The 23,167-nt window shown below is 39.6% G+C and overlaps 1 protein-coding gene across 2 annotated transcripts in view; it reads right to left on the bottom strand.

The window, feature by feature from the left end:
• Positions 1–255: 255 nt before the first annotated feature.
• FNDC3B (fibronectin type III domain containing 3B) overlaps positions 256–23,167 on the bottom strand; it is a 147,682-nt gene continuing 124,770 nt past the window's right edge. For both annotated transcript variants that reach the window (XM_031614564.2, XM_031614565.2), the window contains exons 23-26: positions 21,646–21,858; positions 12,523–12,689; positions 9,318–9,445; positions 256–3,136 (exon numbers count right to left, since the gene is read on the bottom strand). In XM_031614564.2, coding sequence (XP_031470424.2) covers positions 2,825–3,136; positions 9,318–9,445; positions 12,523–12,689; positions 21,646–21,858 — 820 coding nt within the window. In that variant the 3' untranslated portion in view covers positions 256–2,824. The remainder of the gene's footprint in view (positions 3,137–9,317; positions 9,446–12,522; positions 12,690–21,645; positions 21,859–23,167) is intronic.

Genomic DNA, 23,167 nt, shown 5'->3' with positions numbered 1-23,167 from the left:
AGGGTTAGAAAACATTTCAAGTTCATAAGGAAAAAGGCAGAACAATATAAAAAAATTCCTCCTTGTCCTCAAGGGCTGCAAATGTTTAGTGTTTCATTCTACCTTTTTTGTCTGCCCTTTCTTTGAGAGCAGAGAGCTCTCGGAGCCTGACTGAGCGATTGGCTCAGCACGGCAAACGGCCGCGTGGGGAAGCCAAGGCATCAGCAAACTGCAGGGATGGAAACCAAAACAGAAATGGTTTATGATCCATAATGCTTTTCTTTTTTTCTTTTTTGTTATGAATCCCAGTCAGATCACTATGGCAGAAGATACAAGCTGAAACAATGCCTAATCCACCTCATTAGGGGCTGTCCTACTCCTGGAGAACACCTTAACCCAGGGCTGGGCTGGGCACTGGTGTGAGCATGACTGCAAGGGACCAAGACAGAAACACCTGAAGCCTCACAGATTGCGTTTCTCTACACTTCTGCTCGCTGCTTTTACTAGCTTTATATTTCAAACTTTCAAAAAAAAAAAAAAAATCGATCAATTGATACAAAGTTTTTAAAAAATATATATTAAAGCAGTTTTCTTTCCCTAAAAAAAAAAAAAAAAAAAAAAAAAGCAGCAGGTTTGGGTTCTGTAGCAACGCTGCTGCAATAATGCTCCGAATATAAAAATGAGAATCTATTCAAATGTCCGGGTTTCCAAACTAGCAGTCATCTCACTGGTTTAAAAAATACACTCTTTCCCCCTCCACCGAAAACAGCTCTATATGCTTTGCTCACAAAACTACAGATGCAAGGTCACAAAGTTTCGTATCACAAATAAATTTAAATAAGATGTAAATAAATTTGACAAGCCATGACTTTGGCAAAATCAAAAAAATATATATATATTTAGCTCAATGCCATTAGTTTGCAAGGCTAAATTAAACTAATTATAGTCAATAACAAAATACAGAACATTTCTAATATTTGCTACATCTAGAGAGGCACACAGAATAATTCATTGATCTTAGCACTTTCTTTCCAGAGATGATTATGTTTTTGGATACATGTAAACGTTTGAATCACTGATAATGGTTTTTTTTTTTGGCATTTAATGTACTAGATGCTCCCATCTTCAAAAATGCAAGAAAATGTAAGAAGATTAATAATACTAGGAATGCTGCCAGGTAAAAAGTTGACCTAAAGAACAACAGTATAAAACAGACAAAAAATATAACATGCTATAGGGGGCGGGGAGGGGAATTAGTACATAAGTACACTTTTATTTTTTTATTTTTTATTTTTACAATAAATAAAAGATTGCACTGTAATTGGTATTTAAAGTACTGTATGCAGTATATAGTATAAATAAACCTAAAACAAAAATAATGTTGTTTTTTCCCCATTACTTTGGTTAAGGGAATATTATGCTAGTACAGAAATCTGAATCCTAGACAATGGAGACAGAGCACAAAATAGCTAGGACAAAAGCAAAACCAAGTAGCAAAAATATACAAAACCAATAGGCAGGGAAATACACTGTGTCTGTTGCACCCTTTTGGAATCTATTTGCACCTCCAGCTCACTTATGTCCCTGAGGTACTCGCACAATGTTGACTTAATATAAACAACCCAATGACTCAAGAGTTAAAAATCTACCTTGGTGGATTAAGATGTGTGCCAGGGAAGAGGCAGGCAGGAGGAGGGGGAACACTGCTCTACGAGCAAGGACTGGATCTGTGTAGGACTCCAGTCCCAGTTTTGCAATGTACCAAGTGTTTCCATTAGCCCCGTGTTAAGAACAACGTAGGCACCTACTTAGGGGACTTAAAATAAACAGATCCCATTTCTGATACCTCCAGAAAAGTTCTATGAAATCGATACCCCTCCAAAAACAAAAAGATCAACTGACAGTGATGTTTGCTTACGTTTAGTGTAAATCTCACCTAATTCAGTAGAGACAGTAAGGTATCACCAGCTCTAATTTAAATCAGACTGAACGTAATAGAATAATATCTACTATTAGATTAGGAATAGTTACATACAGTGACAAACAGACAAGTTAAAGCAGCTTTTAAATAGCTGAACATGGGAATAGCTAACTATTGCACAATGCCCTCTTACTTAAAATTACTGCAAGAAATCAAAATGGTAAAAAAAGAATCTATAATGCTTCATAATTTATATGCAGTTTGGTTACTTGATTTCTTATACAGGCAGTTTATAGTGTTGTAACTGTAAAAATAACAGGTTTTTTAGACCGCAGGATATTGTTCCAATTTAAATGCACTAAACAGTTAAAATAACAATTTACTTTTTATCTTGAAAAAATATGGGGCAAATGGAGTGAATAATTCATAGGCAACATTGCTAATACTGTTCAATGAAAACCTGGTACTGTTGACTAACACTGTACTCTAATCTTACTGCTATACACGCTTGTGACTAATGTTTAGGAGAAAAAGAAGAAACAAAAAAAGGTGACTTGATTAAAATTTCCTAAATAATAAGATACAATAAGAGACTGTGTAAGAACTTCAGTGAAAAAAATGCAACAAACCAAACCATGATGACAAGGCAAATTGGTGACAGTTTTGAAACCGTGAAGAGAACAATCTTGCTTTTAGTATCTGGTTTGCTTGTTTCTCCAGTTTGACCACTTCCTAGTTTTGAATTTCAAAAAGGTGCATCAAAACACTGATTTATCTTTCTTCAAGCTAGAACTGTAAAAACAAGAGAAGTATATAAAATGTATGGTAGAACAAAAGGATTTCAAAAAGGACTATCTGAATAAATGTGTGGATTATAATGCGTAGCATTAGTTAAATTTGTATCTCAAACTTCCATTGAATTTTCTACTTCATAAAGAAGTATTGTAATATACAGGCGAATATAATTGACAAACTTGCAAAGCCAAGTACAATGAGGGCTGCAAACTGTTCATCAGTAGCAATCATGCTCTTTATCTTCGGATCATCTATGCTCCCCATTTCTCCCGCGAGCATGATCTCATTTTGCTGAAGCATAAAGGCAACGGATGGGCTGAAAGGTCCACTAAGTTCCTGTGAGGTATCTGAGCACCGGCGGCACACACAGACACGAAACCGATAGTCCGTGTTGACTTGAAGGCCTGAGATTTGGAATGTGGTCTCATCTCCCTTGTACACCTACAAGACAGAATAGTTACATGTAAAAAGCAGAACGAACGCCACTCTTTTTTTTGTTCATAGCCTAAGGACAACTTTCAGAAGCACCCTGTGAAATATTTGCTGAGCTGGATAATAACTCATTCTCATACGACTCTGAAAGGATTCTGCATTCCACATAAAGCCACAAGTTGTGACAGAGTAGAGCGCAGCAAGGATTTGGGCAAGGAAGACAGGTGAGGTCTGGCAGGGCTTAAAGGAAGGCTTTCATCCCCCTAGGCTTCAGAAACACAGCAGCCTGTAGAGGCTGAGAGCAGAGGTGTCCGACTACAACACGTCTCCATGCGCAGTGCTCAGCAGACTGAGCACACTCTGGAGTAGGCAAGACTTCAGACAAGATGCCATACACAAGAGGTGCACATCTTGCACATCTCTCACGGGTGTGATAAGCAGCACAAATGTATTTCTGTAGTGTTAAGACGTGACTATATGCCCAACACGTTTAAGGCATGAGAACCACAGTTAGCCCCAAAATGAAGAAAATCTGCAAACTAAGGTTATTGCAAGACATTCACTGCACAGAAACAAATATTATTTTAATGTACATTCCTCACACTTCTCTCAAGAGTCAGCAATTATGCCAGAAATTGCACTTTCAGAATTCTGGAAATAATAAAATCTTGGTAAGATATATAAAGCTCCTCTTGGTTGCACTGCCTTTGGTTCTTCAATAATCCAAGTCAGCCATGTGTTTATGCTAATTGAATGGAGGTAACATATGACTCACAGCATGAGTCACAATATGAGAAAGAGAAATAACTGAACAGCTAAGAGACCGTTCTGAGACTTAAATGGAAAGAGACCACTGGAAACGTTTATGGTCTGAAAACAAACAACCAGTCAACAATTTATGTAAGGCAGGGCTGTTGAAATAAAAAGCAATGTATCACAAAGCGTTTGTACCTCCTGGAAAAGAAACCTGAACTTCGGATGCACGTTCCTTTGCTCATTTAACTCCTCACAGTGGGAGGAGAGGAGAGAGCATCTCTGCCTCCTGAGAGTAAGAGCTCTGGCTGAAGCAGTGGAAGGAGCAAAATTAAAGCTGAGCAGACACATCACTTCCTGGGTGTTGCCCCAGAGAAAGGAGAAAAAAAAAAATCCAAATAGGAGACTATTAGCCCAGCTAAACACCACCTAAAGAACGCAACCTCCCTGCCTGTTCTTACCACTGAGACTCATCTCTCAGTCAGGAAGCCAGTCTGATTGCTTAAGAAGTAATAGCACATAAGATGAAGGTTTTCCTTTCATTCATTTTCTCCCTTCTAAAACTTCCCCACTTTTTCCAAATACAGTTTGAATGACAGCGGCTGAGTTTTCAGACTGAGCACAGCTCTGCTAACACTGCTGCCTTGGAACCTCTGCTCATCTTTGCAAAGCCACTTAAAAGCAAGCTATTAAGTTACAGTAACACATCACAGATAAAAACAATTAGCAGCCCACAGACATAATGTGAAAGTTGAAACACCTGCTTGCAAAGCACACCTTTCACCAAGACATTCCCTGCATCTATTTTCCAACTGCAATGCCATTTCCAGTAACACCAGTAGTGGTAACTGTCCTCCATCTGCTCCATCATCAATGTCACATCTTGTAAAGACCTGCTAGGATTCTTCTACTTCAGGGAATTATCTCACTCCCATCTCTTTACACTCTGAGTTGTCATAACCCAAAGCATCCATCCTACATCACAGCAGTAAGCTGTGTATATTACTGGGTGCTGTTATGATCAAAATGGATCCCCATGGAAGCTCTACAGGCCTTTGCCACAAATTAATTCCTTTGCCACCAACATCACCAGTGCTAAAACAAAACAAAAATAAAATCCAAATTGTTTTAATAGAAAATCAATCACCCAAACTTCATAAATTACATTTCACTGATACATAGAGATGGGATACATACAACCTATCTTTGTACTGAGAACACTTAACCGGTGTTCCTTGTTCTGCTGGGGTGGTGAGCACTGGTGTAACTGGAAGTGGCTCTGGGTAGCTAATCTAAAACACCTGTATCTTCAACACAGCCCAATAGAGGTGGCCACTCAAGTCATCTAGACAGCATCTTTTTGAAAAAAGCCAGACAGTCCAGTGAGAGAACAGTGCATCTTTAAAGAAAGTCTGAATGGCAGTGAAAACTACATTGAATGCATGAGTGAATACTCCATGATGATAAAGACAAAACATTTCCCATGCTAGAGCTAAGAAGGTGGTGGCAATTACTCCACTGTCAGTGCTTTGGGGGCTACTTGGCACCAGAGGAGCTTTGTCCCTTCTCAGCAACAGGCAAACAATATTTGGGCTTAAATACCACCCACTTCTGAGAGCAGCCTGAGCCCTTCGCAGCTGGCTGCAGGAGCACCCTCAGTGCCCCGTGGCACAGTCACTGCCTGCTGTGCTGCCTGCTCAATTTGTCTGCCTTGGTTTCTCCAGGAGCATAGGAAGCCAAGGCAGGATGCCCTCAGCACAAAGTGCATGCCTGGCTGTAAGCAGTTACGCTCTGAACAGACTTTACATGCACAACAGGAAAAAAGCCTGATAACTATGTGTAAGGCTTTTGAACTTGCTAAACAAATGTTAAACCAAATTCAACTGTATAAAGGAGGGTATATATTTTTAAATGTAGCACAGTATGCTTTGGTAGCCAACAAGTTAAAGAACCCATCCAATTTATCACTTTTACTCCTAGAAATAGCTTTTCTGTTTAGGCACCTGAGAATATAATAAAAACATGATGAGCTTTTTGGCTTGCTCCCTCAGTGAAAATATCATCACAAGTAATAAACTGCTGCCGAAGCCCCTTTTGGCATTTGATACTACTGATCAAAACAGACAGCTCAGAGAATTCCTGCAGGCAAGTATTTCTCAGTTTCACAGATGTCATTATATAATTCCCAAAAGCTTCAATCTTTTCTCAACAATGAAAAAATGTCAGCCACAACTGCACTGGAAAGCATAAGCTCCTCCCAGCCCCTCACACTGACTCAAGGTCACATCCATGTAAAGCTGGAGACGATTCTGACAGGACGGGATGCTAAGTTCTAACAGAATAAGCTCTGTTAGGTAGAACTGCATGAGACAAAACACAAATCTCAGCCAGCAGCTCCTGGAGTTTGCAGTGGTTTCCTTCCTCAGTTGTAAACAAGGAAGATCTGATTTCCTAAAAGGAACTGTAATGCCCTATGGCACTGCTATTTGATGCTTCCAAACAGATAAAGAATACAAATATACAAAAAGGAACATATCACTCAGGAAGCAGGAAAAGGAATATTTACTTTTTTAACACGCTTTTTAGGTAGCCAAATTACTATCTGTTTAGTTCCTGCCATCAAATTCTTCAAACAGAACTCAGTAGAGACATATTTGCAACGCGCTTTCCCAGCAGAAGGCAGGGATTGCTACAGCCCCAAGCCAAAAGAAATGGCATTTAGGCACTTTGATATAACCCCCACTAGGTCAAATGGTGGAAGAAGTGTGGGTTGTGGGATGCAGAGAGCTCCAAGGGGCTACAGGTGGAGGAGGAAGCTTAGGGGAGATGATCTAGAGAGAAACTGCAGCTTTACCCAAAAGCATGTCAGTGGCTACTGCTGCAGCAGGGGAAAGTGAAATTGCTTTAGCATTTCCTACTTTATATGTGAACAAAAATCATTATTTTACATAGTTTGAATGTGTTTCTACAGCACAAATGAAGTACAATACAATGCGTTCCTCTTAGGTGTTCTTAGATCTCTCAAGAGCATCCCTTCTGTAAATGGAATATAGAAGAACATTGCATTTTGCATTTTCTGAAGGGCTTTTGAGCAAACAACTGGATCAAGATCAGTAGCATAAAATTATTCCAGAAACAGTAACTGAGTGTCTGAACTGTGCAACTTGGGTGATGAATTGTGTGAGCTTCCTTACTGAGTCCAATGGACTCCATGGTCAACACCATTCCACTGTGTGCACATTTGTTCTCCAAACAGTCAGGAGATACAGTCATGTTTTCAAATGTCAGACACAACTGCCATGAAAAAGTTCCAGCTCAGTTTTCTCGATGACAGAATCTTTCTTCTCCAAACTTACTGGAATGAAAAGACTCAAATCCACTGTGTCAAACATACTGTTGTCAATAAAACACAATCACACTAGTTTAAAATACATAAGAACAGTATGAATGCAAAGCCACTATTGCAAGAGGCATATTAACATTTTCCTACTATGTCTGTTGAAATAAAACATCTTTGTAAAATTTCCTGGGGGAGAAATACAGATATATATATATATATATATGTATATATCTCAAACATTCTCCCATCTCGTAACAAAAAAATAGATTCATATATATCATCATCTTGATTTCTGTTTTGCACAGTCACTGTTACAGATGGTAATGCTTTGGAGTTAAATTAGTTTGTTCTACTCCAGGAGATACCTGCAGATGAACTCACACTCAGAAGCTTTCACTCATTACAATGCTGAAACAACAATTAGTGCTTTGAGATAAAATGAAGACTGCTTTTTCCCAACTATTAGCTATATTTAACTCAAGTAAAGAAATGGGGAGCAGACACAGAGATGCAGCTCCATGGATTTTTAACACATCTCCCTAGTTAAATCCTCTTGAAGTCTTGCCTTAAGTGGTTGCCTTGAAATTGCCACAAATAAAGTGACCTGACTATTGACAGGATTACACACTTGTAACAGTGCAAAAGCTCTGTGTTCATTAGCCAAAATGCTTCAATTCGGGGGTAATTTCTGAAGTGAATTTTTATTCTGTGAAACTCTTCTCATCGACGTTTGCTCTGATGTAAAACACATCACAGAACAAGAGCCACAACTGTGTCCTAGAGGATGAATGAAAGTGAAAGAGATTGAGGACGAGCAACCCTAAATATGAAATGAAGTGCTGCACAGCTGCTGAACAGCCTGTTGAGTTCATGTATTTATATATTCACACCACCATTTCTTGACTGCAAAGATTAAACCATCATCTAACTTAAAGGAACATGGAGCCATGCTCAATTCTCACCAAGGATGGCCAGAACATATTAAGCACTGTAGCTTCCTAAAGCTGCACACAGACTCTGTATGTTGAGGCTCTTCTTTCAATTGAGCAACAGCAGAATGGGTCCATGTAATCCACTTACCATGGATATTAAGAAGCCATCACAGTGAACAGAGGTCATATTACCTACATAGAGATGATAATATTCCCCCCCACATTAACAGGTTTACGAATCTTTAGCACCCACATGAATTATCTTGCATTTATGCTTATGTTATTTTAGATAATCCATTAATTTTCAGTAGCACTCAAAAACAGACTGAGGAGAAGTGAAGGTATAGTTGCAAAGAAACTAACACCTTACTCAGACTTCTAAGAATTCAATTAAGGCTTAATATATCTAATTCCCTCATTTGGTCACATGAATCCAAATAACAATGAAAGAAAGGACGGGGAGAAGACGGGGCACAGATGAAGTGCATTGCAAATAACAAAGCTAGAGGTGTGAGAGGTGAAATAGAAGATTTAGCTATGAATGAGTTCCATTTCAGATGTGCTGGGAACATGTCCATTTGTGATCTCTAATCAGTACAGACAATTGAAGAAGGATCAACTGTATTTCAGGTACAGTAAAGCCCACAACCCCTGTGGGGCACCAGATATACAGCTGTCACACACTCATGCATCTAAACTCTAGACAGGAATACAGTGGCTGAACAAATCAATTTAAAGTTGTCTATCTAAGTGAAATCCGTGATACAAGGTCTTGAAGGCTCCCCTGAAAATCCAAGAACTAATCTAGTGGATCAGGAAGATAATCCACCTGGTCCATCTCCTCTTTGGACAACTAGCACCAACCAGTTCACAAGCAAACATGGATGGACAGAACGGTACTTTCTAAAGGTGAGCTCAGTTGGAAATAGTAACCAACTCTGGAGAGAGCGTAAATCACTCCAGTGAAATAACAATGTTCTGTATATTCCCCCGGGGTGAAAACAACCTACTACAGCTCTTGATTTTGACTCAGTCTTTACCAAAGTTCACCTGATGCATCACCATAGGGTGTAATTCAATACAGGAGAAAGAAACAAGACAGAATGTTCCAAAACATTTCCATTATATAACCAATTGAGCACTATAATCAAGACCACTTTCCTACCTGCTTATATTCAGACTCTCTTCCAACCAGTACTTGCAGAACGTAACCAACAGGATCGCCCTTCATGGGTGGGACCATTTCCCAGGTAATTTCACAGGCATTTCCTTCCAACTGCGTTACCCGAGGAGCTACAATAAAAATGAATATGCTAGCATTTAATATAAAGACTGCATTGAAATGTCACTTCTATTTAATAAAACACTTATGAAATAAGAACTTCAAAAGAGAACTTCAGGACATCACAGGGTTTAATAGCACAATCTGTATCATATTTATGTATAGCCAAAAATCAAATTACCATCACAAGGAGATGAAAGTAAAACTGGGACTGGATTTATAAGTCTCTCAAAAGTCCAATTTATTTCAGGACAGTCTTGCCTGATTTAAGCTGTTCTGGATTTTTGTAGAACAGTAACACTGAGACAGAAAATTGAGTGAAATTCAGAGGTGATTAACATGATCCTAATAAATTTATGGTAAAATGAAGTGAGATGTTTGAGGTACCTCTCATCTGTCAGTCATGAACCCCTAAATAGGGAGAGTGGATGTGATGAAAACTTTGAACTTCTAAGATCTAATTGCAATGACAGGCACTGAACTTTCCAAAGCAGAAGCCAACTCACAAATTACATTGGCATTAATAAAAGCAGCAATTTCACAAAGTTCTGAGCAAACACTGCAGCAGAGGAGATGGTCTGCGTATTCCTCCCATGCTCTAAGGCAGCTGGCTACATGTCACTGAAAGAGCACTGTACCAAACATTTCATTCAGGAAAAATGAGAGGAGAAACATCAGTAGAGAAGTTAAATAATCCATATTAGAAATTAATTCACGCTTGGGAAGCAAAAGTACAAGGATTATTTTAAATGCTTGGACTCACATCTAATTCCAAGCCTGGAACTGGATGTTCCAGGTGATCAGACCTGGTATTCTTACAATTCTTAGACTAGAAGTCTAAGAAACTCCATTCGTCATCTGTTAAAATGCCCTCTCTGTAAATGGATCTCTTGCTAGGTGAAAGCACCAAGATGTCATATGATGCCTGACAGCATGCTAACAGGTGAGCTAAGCATGTTTATGTATTCAAATCAGCATCTGCCAGTGGAAGGCATCAAAACAACCACAACAGCAATCAGGCTCAGCCACTGTGCTCAAAAGCACCTGACCAAAACATGAAACTGGGAGAAACACTGGTGCTAAACATTTCACCAAGTGGTTAATGAGTGCACGTGCAAGGACACGAGCTTGTTAAAGGAGATACAGATTCCCAAGTCATGAAAACAGACAACAGGAGACTCTATCAAGGAAACAACTGATGCTGCGGCTGCATATATTACATGAATTTTAGACTAATTTGCCACCACCCAAGAGGAACACATGAATCATATGCAGACCCACATGTAATCAATATCCATTTGCTTCTCCCCGTACATCTGTTGAGAGACTGCTAATAGATGCCTCCATCTCAGCTGACAACAACGTTCTCAATTATTTTCCTTCCTCCTTCCACTCTGTTACATGCAGATTTTTCTCTGACACACAAATGCCATTGTTTTAGGGTCAGCATTACTGAGTAATTAGGACATTCTACAGGAGGACAAACATCTGCTTCCGATAGACGGAGAAAAAAGTTTATGACAAACATTTCTTTGAATAGCTCCAAACATGGGAAGGAATCAACATAATTCTGTCAGCTGGCTGCCTCAACAGACCTCTTCTTCCCATAGCATCACTTTCTTGCAGTAGTATTCCCTAGCACAGCTTTTGTTGTTCCACTTTCCTCTGTTACAGTCAGTGTTTTGTCACGTACCCGTGGTCCCATCCCACACACAGCCCAGTACTGTGCTCTCTCCTAATGGCTTGACATTCAGACCTCAGTATGAGTCATGTTTAACAGGGACTCAGTGCTCAGGCAGGCAAGAAGTCCATGAAACAAAATCCTAAGTGAGATCTGAACTTACCCAAATGGATTTCTATCCATCAGAATGGCAATGTGATTGCAACACGTGCCTGTGCTACCTTTACCCAGTTGGTGCAGCTACGAGTGATGGCAGCAGTAACTTAGGCTCAGCATGTGCTACAGTCAGCCTGCTTCATCCTGCACAAGCTTTCTTTGCTGTGTGGTATGGCTTATACCAGGACAGCTGTGCAAGAGAGTGGATCAGCACAATCCACCACTGGGTAGGTGTAATTTACAACTGAACACCAAACAGATACAGCTATCTTCTTCCAGAAACAGCATGGAAACACAGGCCAAAAGGCAAAAGAAAAAAGCAAGGTGTAATCGAAGGTGGGATCCTCAATATGCTGACTTCAGTGTAGGGAAGCCAGTCTCCTGATGCTCTCCCTGCACTCTGTCCTTCCTGAGAGCAATTCAGAGCAGTCAGCCCAGGGCCCAGAGGTATTACACCCTGGCTGTGTTTTTCCCACTTTGAATCTTGAATGGCATCAAAATCACCAAAGCCAGATTTCAAATAGAACGGAACAAATGATACCTCTCTGGCAGACTAAGCAGTGTTATTTCTCACAGGAAGCAGTACTGCTTGACGTATGAGTGTAAGCACACAGAAAAAGAAGGTCAGCACAGCATCTGATTTCAGCTTATCTGACAACAAATACATCAAATCCGCTCCCTTCATAATATTTCTTCTTGGAAGACAGAACAGAACTACTTAGGGCAGAATTCACACATTATAAGGCTTTATTTAATTAGCCCTTTTGTTCTTCTAGCAGAACACACGCTAAGCGAGATAACGAACCTGATGTTTTATCCATGTGAAATACTGTTATTAATTTTATAAATTAAAGGAAAAATAAACTCTGAGCTGCTTAGCTGATCATTACCTACACAACTTGAAACAGCATGCAGCTTTACTAACACTGAGGTTGGTATGTACACATACATACCGCAGCTGTTACTTCCCCCTCATGAAGCATTCCAGTAATTCAGAGCAATCCTCTGGAAAACTCAGCAGCAGCATTTTAACAGTTGCTGCGTAACAACACTGGTAGGTACAACATTTATGTTGTTTACATGAACATTTTGGTGATAACTTTGCTTCCCACTATCACATAATTTAACTATTCACAGACACACAGAAGCAACACTCACCATTCTTTTGCCTACCTATGTTAATATTTACAAACTGACTGCACTTATCTTACTTAAGAAGTTATGTCACTTATAAGTAAAAATACTACATACCTTTGATTGCAGGTGGGACTGACTTAGTTGTGCAGAAGGTACAAATTTCTGAGAAAGGTCCCTCCCCAGCATCATTGACAGCCTGTATTCTAAACGAGTAACAGGTGGACTCTGTCAGCCTTTGTATCTTGTATGTATGACTTGGTCCCCTGTAAATTGGAATAAACCTGGAAACAATGAAAATGGGAATACAGAATTACATGGGAGTGGTACATTTATTACATTTATCAGTTCAACACATACATGTTGTGAAAACTGGCACAACATGCTTTGCAAAGCACTGAAAGAACATTGTCCCTTCTGCAACTAATACTTACCTTGCAAAACGATTACACGAATTATCCAAAAACACTTCTGTCAATGCACTTCTGCTACCTATTAATCAAAATGGGTTCAACTCATGTTTTGCTACAATGCACTAAGTGTGCTGCTAGTACAAAAGTATGTTTAGAACAGGATTAATTTGACTTTATTCACACACTTGACCCACAGTTGAGATCCTACTCCCATCTGTGCCATATTAATCCAGAGTAACCATTCAAATCAGAGCATAAGAGCTGTATTTAGTGTATTACACACTTCTCAGCTTTGAGGGCTTTACAGCCTGAAGACAGCCCAATAGTGGAGACAGAACAAGATTCAGAGAGCGCACATCGTGGAATGTGAGTGAAAAGGAAGAGAGAAGAGAAAGCATGGTTACAGGGAGGGGGAGATGCAGGATGGAAAGAAGATGGGGTTTAGGGGCAGTGGGGGATGCCCGTAATGACACAGGTCTGCTTGAAAGCATGCTGAGAAGAAGAAAAAGACACGACATAAGGAAGTGTCTCCCAAAATATTCCCGTTGACAGGACCAAATGCCAGCACACACGATCACATCCAACAATATTATGCAGAAAAAAAATCAATTAAAAAAAAAAAGAAAAAAAGTTCAGCTTGCAAGAAAGAATCCAACTTTTATATTCAGTCGCTCTGCTCAGATAAATGCTTTTCAGTAATGGCCGTGTGTTAGCCAGCAATTTCTAACTGAGATGCTGACCCCACAGGTGCTGAGCTGAATGGGGACGAGGGTAAATAAAAAGAAGCTCATCACTTGGCCTCGGCTGGTTCTTCCTGGGGACAGTTCTGAATCTGGAGAACACAGAGTTACCCACACAGGGTAACGCACAGCTTTTGATGATTTAGTACACTTATTGAAATACCTCAACTATTTCAGCTGATTTGAGATGCCCAGGAAGCCCACAGAGTGTTTCTGACCTTTGGATCTAGATGCTTAGCTTTACTCTGGGTAATAACTCCTGATCTCTTTGGCTTTGTGTGAGATACAAGGCACAACCAATCTGAGCATTTCAAAGAAACTGGGTCTGCCATTAGCTCTCAGGGACAGAAATCAATTCAGATTACATTATGATTGAAACCCTCACAAGAACAAACAGAGATCAAAAGTCGCCTGTAATAACAGAAATGTTCAGGTAATTTAAATTGCTGAGAATGCACTTTGAGGACTGATGTGACTTACTACCTCCAGCAAGTCCTAGAGAGCCCCTCGCCCTGATTAAAAATCAAAGACCAGTGCTCACGAGCTCTTAAGAGCACATTTGAAAGTTGAATTCCAAAGATAAACTTTTCCCAACCTTAGGCTTACGCAGCTTTATGCTTGCTATCCTGTGATAACCTTTTTGAGGTTCACACAAACAGCACTGGAAAGTTGCAAAAGACTACACACTGCACTCAGGTCAGGCTTCTTGGGGTTCTCTGTGTGATGAACAAGCCCTTTATTTAGGCCAGCAGAACTTAGGGGCAGCAGAGAGCCTGACCAAAGGGCAATAGTGAAAAAGCAGCAATGCAGTGTTTTAGACAACTGCTCTTTCTGTAACCAATTGTGGAACTAGGTAAGCATAGGAGGTTAAATATACTTTACCAGCTGACAGTTCTGCACACAGTCTGGACTTATAACACAGTTGCTAGACATACTTATAGAGTGAATACCAACGAGTGCTAGCTTTCAAACTACAGTTTTGCCTCTTCAACATGGGCAAGGTTTCGTAACACTGACAAAGTCATCTGGCAAAGTTCTTCTGCTCCTCATGTCATTTGGGGGTTGGAATAATGTTCCCATCCAGTTTCCATCTCTACCCTTTTTTACTTCCATCTCTCTATCTCAAGAACTGCTTGTAATGAAAGCAAAAAGCATTAGAGAAAAGCTTGCATCCACATTGAGCACACAGGACTGCACTGAAAGCACACTTAAATCTCTGAGATTCAACCACCTTTGAAGAAAGATGGCTTCCAATTTTGGAAGAAGAAAGGCTGATTAATAAGTCAATCAAATTTATTTGCTGTTAGGCTTTAGCCTGACAACAACATCTGAAGAATGTAAATCATGAGGTAAGAAATACAATGCAGATGAAACATTTTAACTTTAAAATACCATATAGATAAATATATAACAGTAACAATATTTTTCTCATGACCCACACAGGTACTTTACACTTCTCCAGAGTTATTTCTGTTATTCAATAAAATACTACATTTCCATTTGATGGAGATGGATATAGAACTGGAACAACACATCCTCTTTGTTGCCACTACTGCAATGCCTGGATAAATTAACAATTATCTAAAGACAACAACTTGTCTATATGATTGCAAGTTCATATTATTGCAAGTCGATTTTTTAAATCTAAGGATACCTTTAAATACACTTTTAGAGTTCCATATTCCTTTGCCTTCTTGCAAAGTCTGGCATGGTTCAATGTGCTTCATCCAAGACCTGTTCCACACCTTTTCTTAAGAACAAGCCAGCTTGGAGCTCATCTGCAAGGAGTTCATGTCTTATATACAGACAGACAGGGCTGAAAGGTGAACTGGGTTTGAGAACTGATAGAAGCCGGGCAGCCTTGTACTGGATTCATTCCCTAGCTGCTCCAACATTATGTCAAAGCAGTTGTACTGGCAAAACTGTGGGGACAGTATGGGAATACCAGAGATTAAAACAACCCAAAAGCATTCCTATTCCTATATAGGAACGTCCTTAAAGAAATGCTTTGCACGTTGGATTTTATCTTTTTGACACTCTTTCCTTTCAAGAGAGAAACAAAACCAAAACGTACCTGAATGCATCTCAGACAAAACACTGTCATTCCTTAACCCTCTGCCTGCAACAGATCATGTGAATCTACATGCATGCTGATGGCACGTGTACCTTTTTGTTTCTAAACAGTTTGCCCAGCCCAATTTGAAAGGCAACGGGCTGCACATTTTACCCTGATATGTCGTCTCTGAGAAAAGACTACTTGTGTGGGCTACCTGTGCTTTTAGTGTAGTTTTGTTGATGTTGTTTGTTTAAAATGTATTTTTAATAAGTATTAATATGTATTTTTTTTTTTTTAAATTAAAGTGAAGGTGTAGGGCCAGAGTTTAACATGATGCTATATTGCCTCTCCTCCCCACTAAGGTAACAGCACGAACTGAACATCATCTTGAGGGAGCACAACATCCCCCAGAGAATCTCACTCCCACTTGAGCGATCCCAATTCTCTCTCCCAGACATTCTCATGTCAGTCATGGATTATTCATTTACTTACAAGCCTGGAAAAGAGAGAACACAATGTCCTAGAATGATTGTTTGGGAGACACCACTGCTGTTAGTTTTTCATCAATACCTTCTTATTCACCATGAAGATCTTCTTGGAAATGTTTCACGTGTCAGAGCTTTTTTGTTTCCTCCACTTCAGCCACTTTCAGTCAAGCAGAGGATTATGAACACACTTGCTGCTCTACCTTCATTCATTAGTACTCAGCACATTTTAATCAGCAGGTTACCTTTCAGAGCCTCTCGCTTTGTGTATATTTTAGTAACACGATTGTCTTTGCAACAATTTAATTTCAAAGCAAATGTAACATGCAGTGCTAAAACAGAACAGCAATCTGGAGCCTGGAACAAGGGCTACAAGAGAATGATTCTCTTTCTGCCTCCTGCAGCACTGCAGTGATCTGACACACTTTTGTGTCGGGAAATCATTAATCCACCGCAGGTCTGACCTGGTGACCTGAGGCTTTTGTGCAGTGTACCTGGGCAGCTGCACAGTTAGAAAGCAAAGCATGTGAATTTCACCAATCAACACAACTTTTAATGTTGTTATTGCAGTGTGCCTGTTATCTGCACAATTATAGCCCCCTCTGACTGTTTTTTTAGACTGTTCCTCTATTTTCTCTGAAGAACGTTATCAAGCACTCACTGATTTATGCCATTTTCTTCCCCAGCTAGCAGTTCCCTACACTATGCAGCAGCATTCTGGAAAGCAAAGCTTCAAAACAAAAATATGTAATTCACCCCCAACACAGGGAACGCTCCGTTCTAAAGCTGAATAAAGCCGGGCAGCCGCACTGCTGGCACAGCCCTGGGTGCCCTACCTTGAGGATGCACTGGGCATGCTGGACCCTCTGATCTGAAGATGTGTTTTCTAGAAGATATTTTTAGGAAACCTTATCACATAAGCTTGTTCATGACAATGTTTAGAAACCCACCTCCTCACAACAGCAGCCGTGTAGCTTCTGTTTACAGGCATAACAACAGGAGATGATGTTTCTTTGCTTGTACTTAGAAAAGCAAAACTAACTGGAGAGGAAAAAGGCAGAACAAGAAGTGCTAGCAGTTAAGTGGAGAGAGTTTTGTTTTCTTTGCCTAATTACTTAGCATGTCTAGCCTGTGGGCAAGGAGCAGTTGCAGAAATTGATTTTTAGTTTGCTTCTCCTAGATCATCCTTTCATCTGCTACCGAATTTGAGCATGTAAACCATATTTACCATGGCCACCTGTCAGATCCCCAGAATTATGGAGAATGGAGATGCCTTGACATACAGAAGCTCCCACCTAGCAAGAAAAACTAATTTTTTAGAAGGATGAGTTACCATCTTTTCCCTTGAAGTTCATGCTGCTGAGGGCAGCTGGAATTTACAGCCCACCACATCGTACAAGCAGCATACAGAGAGCATGGGAAGCCTGAACTAAAGCCTCAGGATTGTACTCTTCCCAACAGATTACCAGAGAGGAAAAACCTACAGGCATTTCGTGTTTGCTTCCTTTTTTTTGCCCCCTTTTGGACTGCAGACCTGTGTAATCATTCAGACTTTCTGGATGCTGACAAAGAGAAGCTGCACACAGAGCCCATTAATTTTATTGCTCACACCAGACATAGAACAGGCACATCATAAAGAAGACAACCGAACACTTTGAAAATCAACTTCAAGGATGAGCAAGAGATGGAGAAAAAGTTTTAATTCTGAATGATTCCTGTGGGAAAAAGTAACAACAGTGCCTGGGCACATTCAGGAGGAATGGAAAGCAGATCAGCCAAGTGCTCAATGTGATTCTTGTGTGCACCCACACTGGAGGCCAAGGAACAGAGAGACAGGACAACACTGAGCACACTGTAATGTTAATTTACAGCACTTCAGTGAAGGATTTGGGAGAAGTTATAGAGAGCATCCAACTGCCTGCCAAAAGTCAAGAAGAACCAGATGACAAAAGCAGCTACTGATACTGTAGTTTGCAATGGCAATGTGTTAAAAACTAACAGAAGATATAAACAGGAGTAGGCTTAATAAAGCTAAAACCAAAATAGAACAAAACACCGATCAAGCAGTAGCAAATTAATGCTCTTATAGTCACACACATCTTTATCTCTCTTGTGCAGCATTACGGTCCGCTTTATTAATATGGCAGCATCTAACAGTTTCTATGAACCTTAAAATGAATCTCAATCAGCACAGCATGTTCAGAGCTATCCACAGCCGTGGCAGTCTCAGTCATTTGGTTTGGCAAAGCTTGCTAAGGGAGCAAGGCATCCTGTCTGCTTTACAGCTTCAGCAAAACAAAGCTGCACCTACAGATGGAGAAGTGGCTCCTCACTGTAAGCAGAACCCCATGACCACTGTGGGTACTAAACCAGTCATTACTGCGAAATTCCCACCAAACTGTTCTTTGAACAAACTTACTGAAAAGCATCCCACTCCGTGTCCCGTTAGGATTCATAAGATCACATAACATACCTCAAACATTTAACACGTTTTTCTTATACCCCACTGTCTCAAAAAGTGATCACTATTTTTTTTTAAGAATTGCACGCCCTTAAATGGAAAATTCCTATAATTTAATAAAGCATTTTAGACTAATATACGTACATAAACAAAATTTCACATGTTACAAAAGGGTATTACAACTACCATGGTTGTTGTGACACATGGTCACAACTCGCTTATTCAGCAAATAGCCATAACAAAAGTAATTGCAGTGTAGAAGACCAGTAAATACCATCTAACAATCCACTTACAAAAGAAGACTTATGAAGAATAGACAATGATCCTTCAGTGAAATTTTAAAAGAATATCTTCAAGTTGCCTCTCACCCAACCATCCAGTGATTCTCTTAAAATATAATTGCCCATATTTTTCCTTATATGCCTGCACACATAGAAAAATCACAACTAATCTCAAGTGCAAGATAACATTTATCTAAAAGAAACACAAGCAATGCAGTGAATGACCCACATCTAACATAGTAGCCAATTCCCTCTTTCAGACTAGACTTTGCAAGTGTTTTAAGACACTAAGTGGTATGGTTACTTGTAGAACAACTAAAGAATAATTAACAGTACAGAAAAAAAATATTCAAAAGCATTACTGTTAATTAGGTTCATTTGTTTCACTTGGAGAAGAAAACAGTGCGACTTGATTAACGTGATTTTCTTGATGTTACAACAGTTAGGAATGCTGGTTTATTTAAAAAACGCTGAAATTTTATCATCCTCTTTACATAAAGGTCAACTGCTTTCAATTAACGTTCCCATGTGTTGTGCTTTCTAGAAACAGACTTTTCATCTCCAATTAATGCTAGACGTAATTGAAAGGACAAGAGAGATTAATTTGATCTGCCTGGATGTCACACAGCAAGGCGCTAACGGCAGATAAGGCAGGTGCATTTCTGATACGTGCCTCTTTTCAAGCCCCGACATTAATCAGTGTCAGGAGATTTCCAAGTATTTTGTTTCATAGCTCTTGCAATCAATGAGACCTTTAGTTTGCAACAACTGGCCTGTTGCCTCATTACAGCACGGAAAAGTTAAAAACAATTCTTAATGACCAAGACACACTCAAGAGCACTGGCTGGTGATCAGTGCCCAGAAACAGAAGAGAATCTCTCCAAAAAAGCTACCTGAACTGCTAGGATCAGAACCTGACTTCTTGGCGATTCTTGTTCTTAAAAATAATTTGTTTACTTATTTGTGTTGGTGAAAATGCTTTGATATTACTGTAAAATTATCTCATATTTTAACAGTCATCATTAAGGAATGCTGCAACAAACAAACAGCATGCTCAGATTCACCAAAGGGGAAACTGTGATACTGACTTGGGTCAATCAGATAAAAGTAAATTCAGATGTGTCAGAGAAGATATTAACTATGACTTCCGAAAGATGGAGAACATGACAGAGACCATCCCTTTGGCTCTATTATCCACGCCCTGCCAGAGTCGGATGCTGTTCTTTCAAACCATAGAAGATTCCAAATCATCCTTCTATTCCATTTGACATCCGCAGTTCACCTTACTCACATTATTCTGTTAAAGCCCTGCACAATTAAAGATGCCCATGCTCAACAGACTCTCTTCCAGTGTTTTTCACAAGCGTAGGAGGAAACAATCAGTATAGATGAGTGGCTGCTCTGCATTTTTGGGAGCCCATGTGGGCTATGACACAAATTTAAAGCTTGGAAGACATAATGGAGTAACAAGTGCAAGGAGCAGCAAATCCTCCTTATTAATAGTTCCTAAGAGACCATTTGCAGAAGGAAGCTTGTGCAAAACCAAACAGTGATTCTAGAAACAGCTTTGGTTCTCTGCAGCCAGGTAATATAACTTACTTTAATCTTACAAGGAAACTTATTTCTCCAATAGAGAAACAGGTTTGGAACAATCTGCAGTTCACCATCCTACTTGCACTGCTACATGAAACGAAACAAAAGCAGCCTGCTGGATGTTTCTTTACAGCTGGCTTGCTCACATGCTGCTGCAGGTGATGGGCTCCTGACAAGCATCACTGCACTCCAGAGAAACTGTTTCATCAGTCAAACTTTCAAATAGGTATTTATATTCATTGGACAACTCTCAGTATTAACACAGGGGAGTGTGTACCATCTCTGTATCAGTATAGTTGAAACAACGGGAGGTATTTAGGCATTATTCATGGTGGTTTTATTACTTAGAATTAGAGCTTTTGGGACAGATCTTCAGCTGGCACAAACTCAGCACAGCTCTATTTAAATTAAAAGAATCATACTAATTTACACCAAATTATGATCTGTACTGAATGTCCCTATGGATTTTCTACTTCATACACCAGTTATTTTACCTAATTAAAGTCACTGAGAATGTTTTTCAGTAAATTATGAACCATTTGTGATATTTATTCATTGAAGAGATCTTTGGAGCTATTTTGTCAAACCTTCCAAAACAAAGTTGTTTGTGAAAAGCTTCTTCCTGAACTATTTAATGTCTATTTTTGTGTTTCTTGCATACTGAAAGCTCTTATAGCTTTGAGGAAAACTTAAGGGAAGTGAAACACAGCAGATAAGCTCCTCAAGCATTCTTATTTTATTATTACTGTGTTGCTACCAAGCTGATGCCAAGTTCATTTTTTCCAAAAGATCCAAAATATGATAGATCTAAAATCCCAACCATCATGCTCTGCTCAAAAAAACCTTTTCCAGTTCTGTTTTTGCTTTCCCTAGACCTCTGACTTTGTGACCAGTTCTTTTACTAATACACACACTGCATGCAATATCTTTGCTCTCATATTTCAAAGGGAAAATCAGTGTGATTATAAAAGTAGGTAGTAATTTTTGCTGGCAGAGGAGCCCGTAGTTTGCCAAAATTTCACAGTGCAGCAATGACTGCAGTTGTTCTACAGTAAATGACAGCTTTGTTATGAATCCCTACTGAAACAACATTCTGTATACATTTATAGCATCAAGTAATTGGGAAAACGTTTTTCTGTGATTCAAAACTGCTTTATCATGAGCCAGAATTCATTTTTCATTAACATAACGAGACGAATCAGATCTCTTACCTTTTATTTCTGTCTTCAATCTGTAAGATGTAGACCATGTCATCGGTAGCATGAAGCTTGGAACTGCTGTCCCCCCATTTCAGCTTCAGGCTCTGAGGACCCGCTGCAGCACACTCCAGCCGAGGAGGTAAGGGTGGTAATGGTCTGGTTTTTGCTTTAATAAAGTGGCTAAACGGTCCAGCTCCAATTTCATTGACAGCCTGGATCCTAATCCTAAAATGATCAAAAAGGTGACTGTTAAATAAAGTGTTTTCACAAGGTTCTTGGTGTACAAAGTCTCAAGTGCAGCAGTGAAGATATGAAGAAATGCATTAAGACAGAGGCAGAAAGATCTACCTAAGCAATCTCAGAAGCTGACAGTAGTCAGCATGGGCATAACTGCCATGCAACCTCTGTCCATACTGGTGAACACATTTGGCAATCTAAGAACAGCATTTCTGTGTGTGCAGCACATCTCAAAGCATGCTGTTGATGCACACTGAAGTCTACTTGGAAGAGCTAATCCTGGAAGGTTTGAATCACAACCCCTCCATGGGTTGTAGTGTCACGTAGGTGTCTTAGCCTGTACAGCTTTGTCACTCTCTTGTCAGTCTGCACTTCAGTTTAATGAGAATCTGTTATAGGAACGAGTGAAGAGTGGTGGAATTCTACTATGGTAATGTCAACAGCAACATCAAAACAAAAATGTGAAATATGCATTTGGAAAAAGCTTTGAGGACTTATTAGATGTGAGATTCTGTCTAAGTAGAAATATTGGTACAGATGAACTTGACAAAAGACTGCTGAATCACAGAGAGAATTAGAGAAAAGAGGCTGGGCAAACTACGATTTTAGATGGTACATCAACTTTAGATCACTGGACAGATGCCATTTACTTTGGAAATTCTACGTGCTGCAGCCCTGTATTTTCTCATGAGAAAAGACTCTCTGCAAGATGCATTGCTTCTTCTCAAAAGTGTCAGCCACCAAGAAGCCAGGAACTGCTTGGGAAGGCGGTAAGGGGAGAAGGGAGAAGAGCAGAATCTGGTAAGCCATTACACAGCCTGCTTCAGAGAAAACAGAAGATAAATAGAAATACCCTCAGCATAGCTATTTACTTTCACTAAAGCATATAGAGTGATTAAGTTTGCATATATAATGTATGAGAAATTACTTTGCTTTGAAAAGCAAGTCTCTAGCTCTACCATTAGAAAAAGGTTATGTAGCATTAAAGAAGTGAAAAGAATCCTCTGAGAACAGGATTCCTAACTAAAAAAACCCAAACACACACTTTCTGCAATTTCAAAACAAAACAAAAAAAAAGGGTTAAATGATAAATTAACATACATAACAAATACATTCTCATCTATTAATTAGGCAGTAGAAATAATTGTGCACAGTGTTTACATGGCCACGTGGTTAAGCTTTTGCTTATTGATCAGGCCATTTACCAGGGCAAACAGTCCCTTGGCTGCCTAAGCATGGAAAGTGTTGAGCTGCATTTTCCTTTTAATCCTCCCTTTAGTTTCAGGAAATAGGTCCT

Source organism: Phasianus colchicus, chromosome 10 (assembly GCF_987193195.1).
Source record: "Phasianus colchicus chromosome 10, bPhaCol1.hap1.1, whole genome shotgun sequence".
In the NCBI taxonomy this organism is placed as follows: Eukaryota; Metazoa; Chordata; class Aves; order Galliformes; family Phasianidae; genus Phasianus; species Phasianus colchicus.
This window is presented reverse-complemented; position numbering and strand designations above follow the sequence as displayed.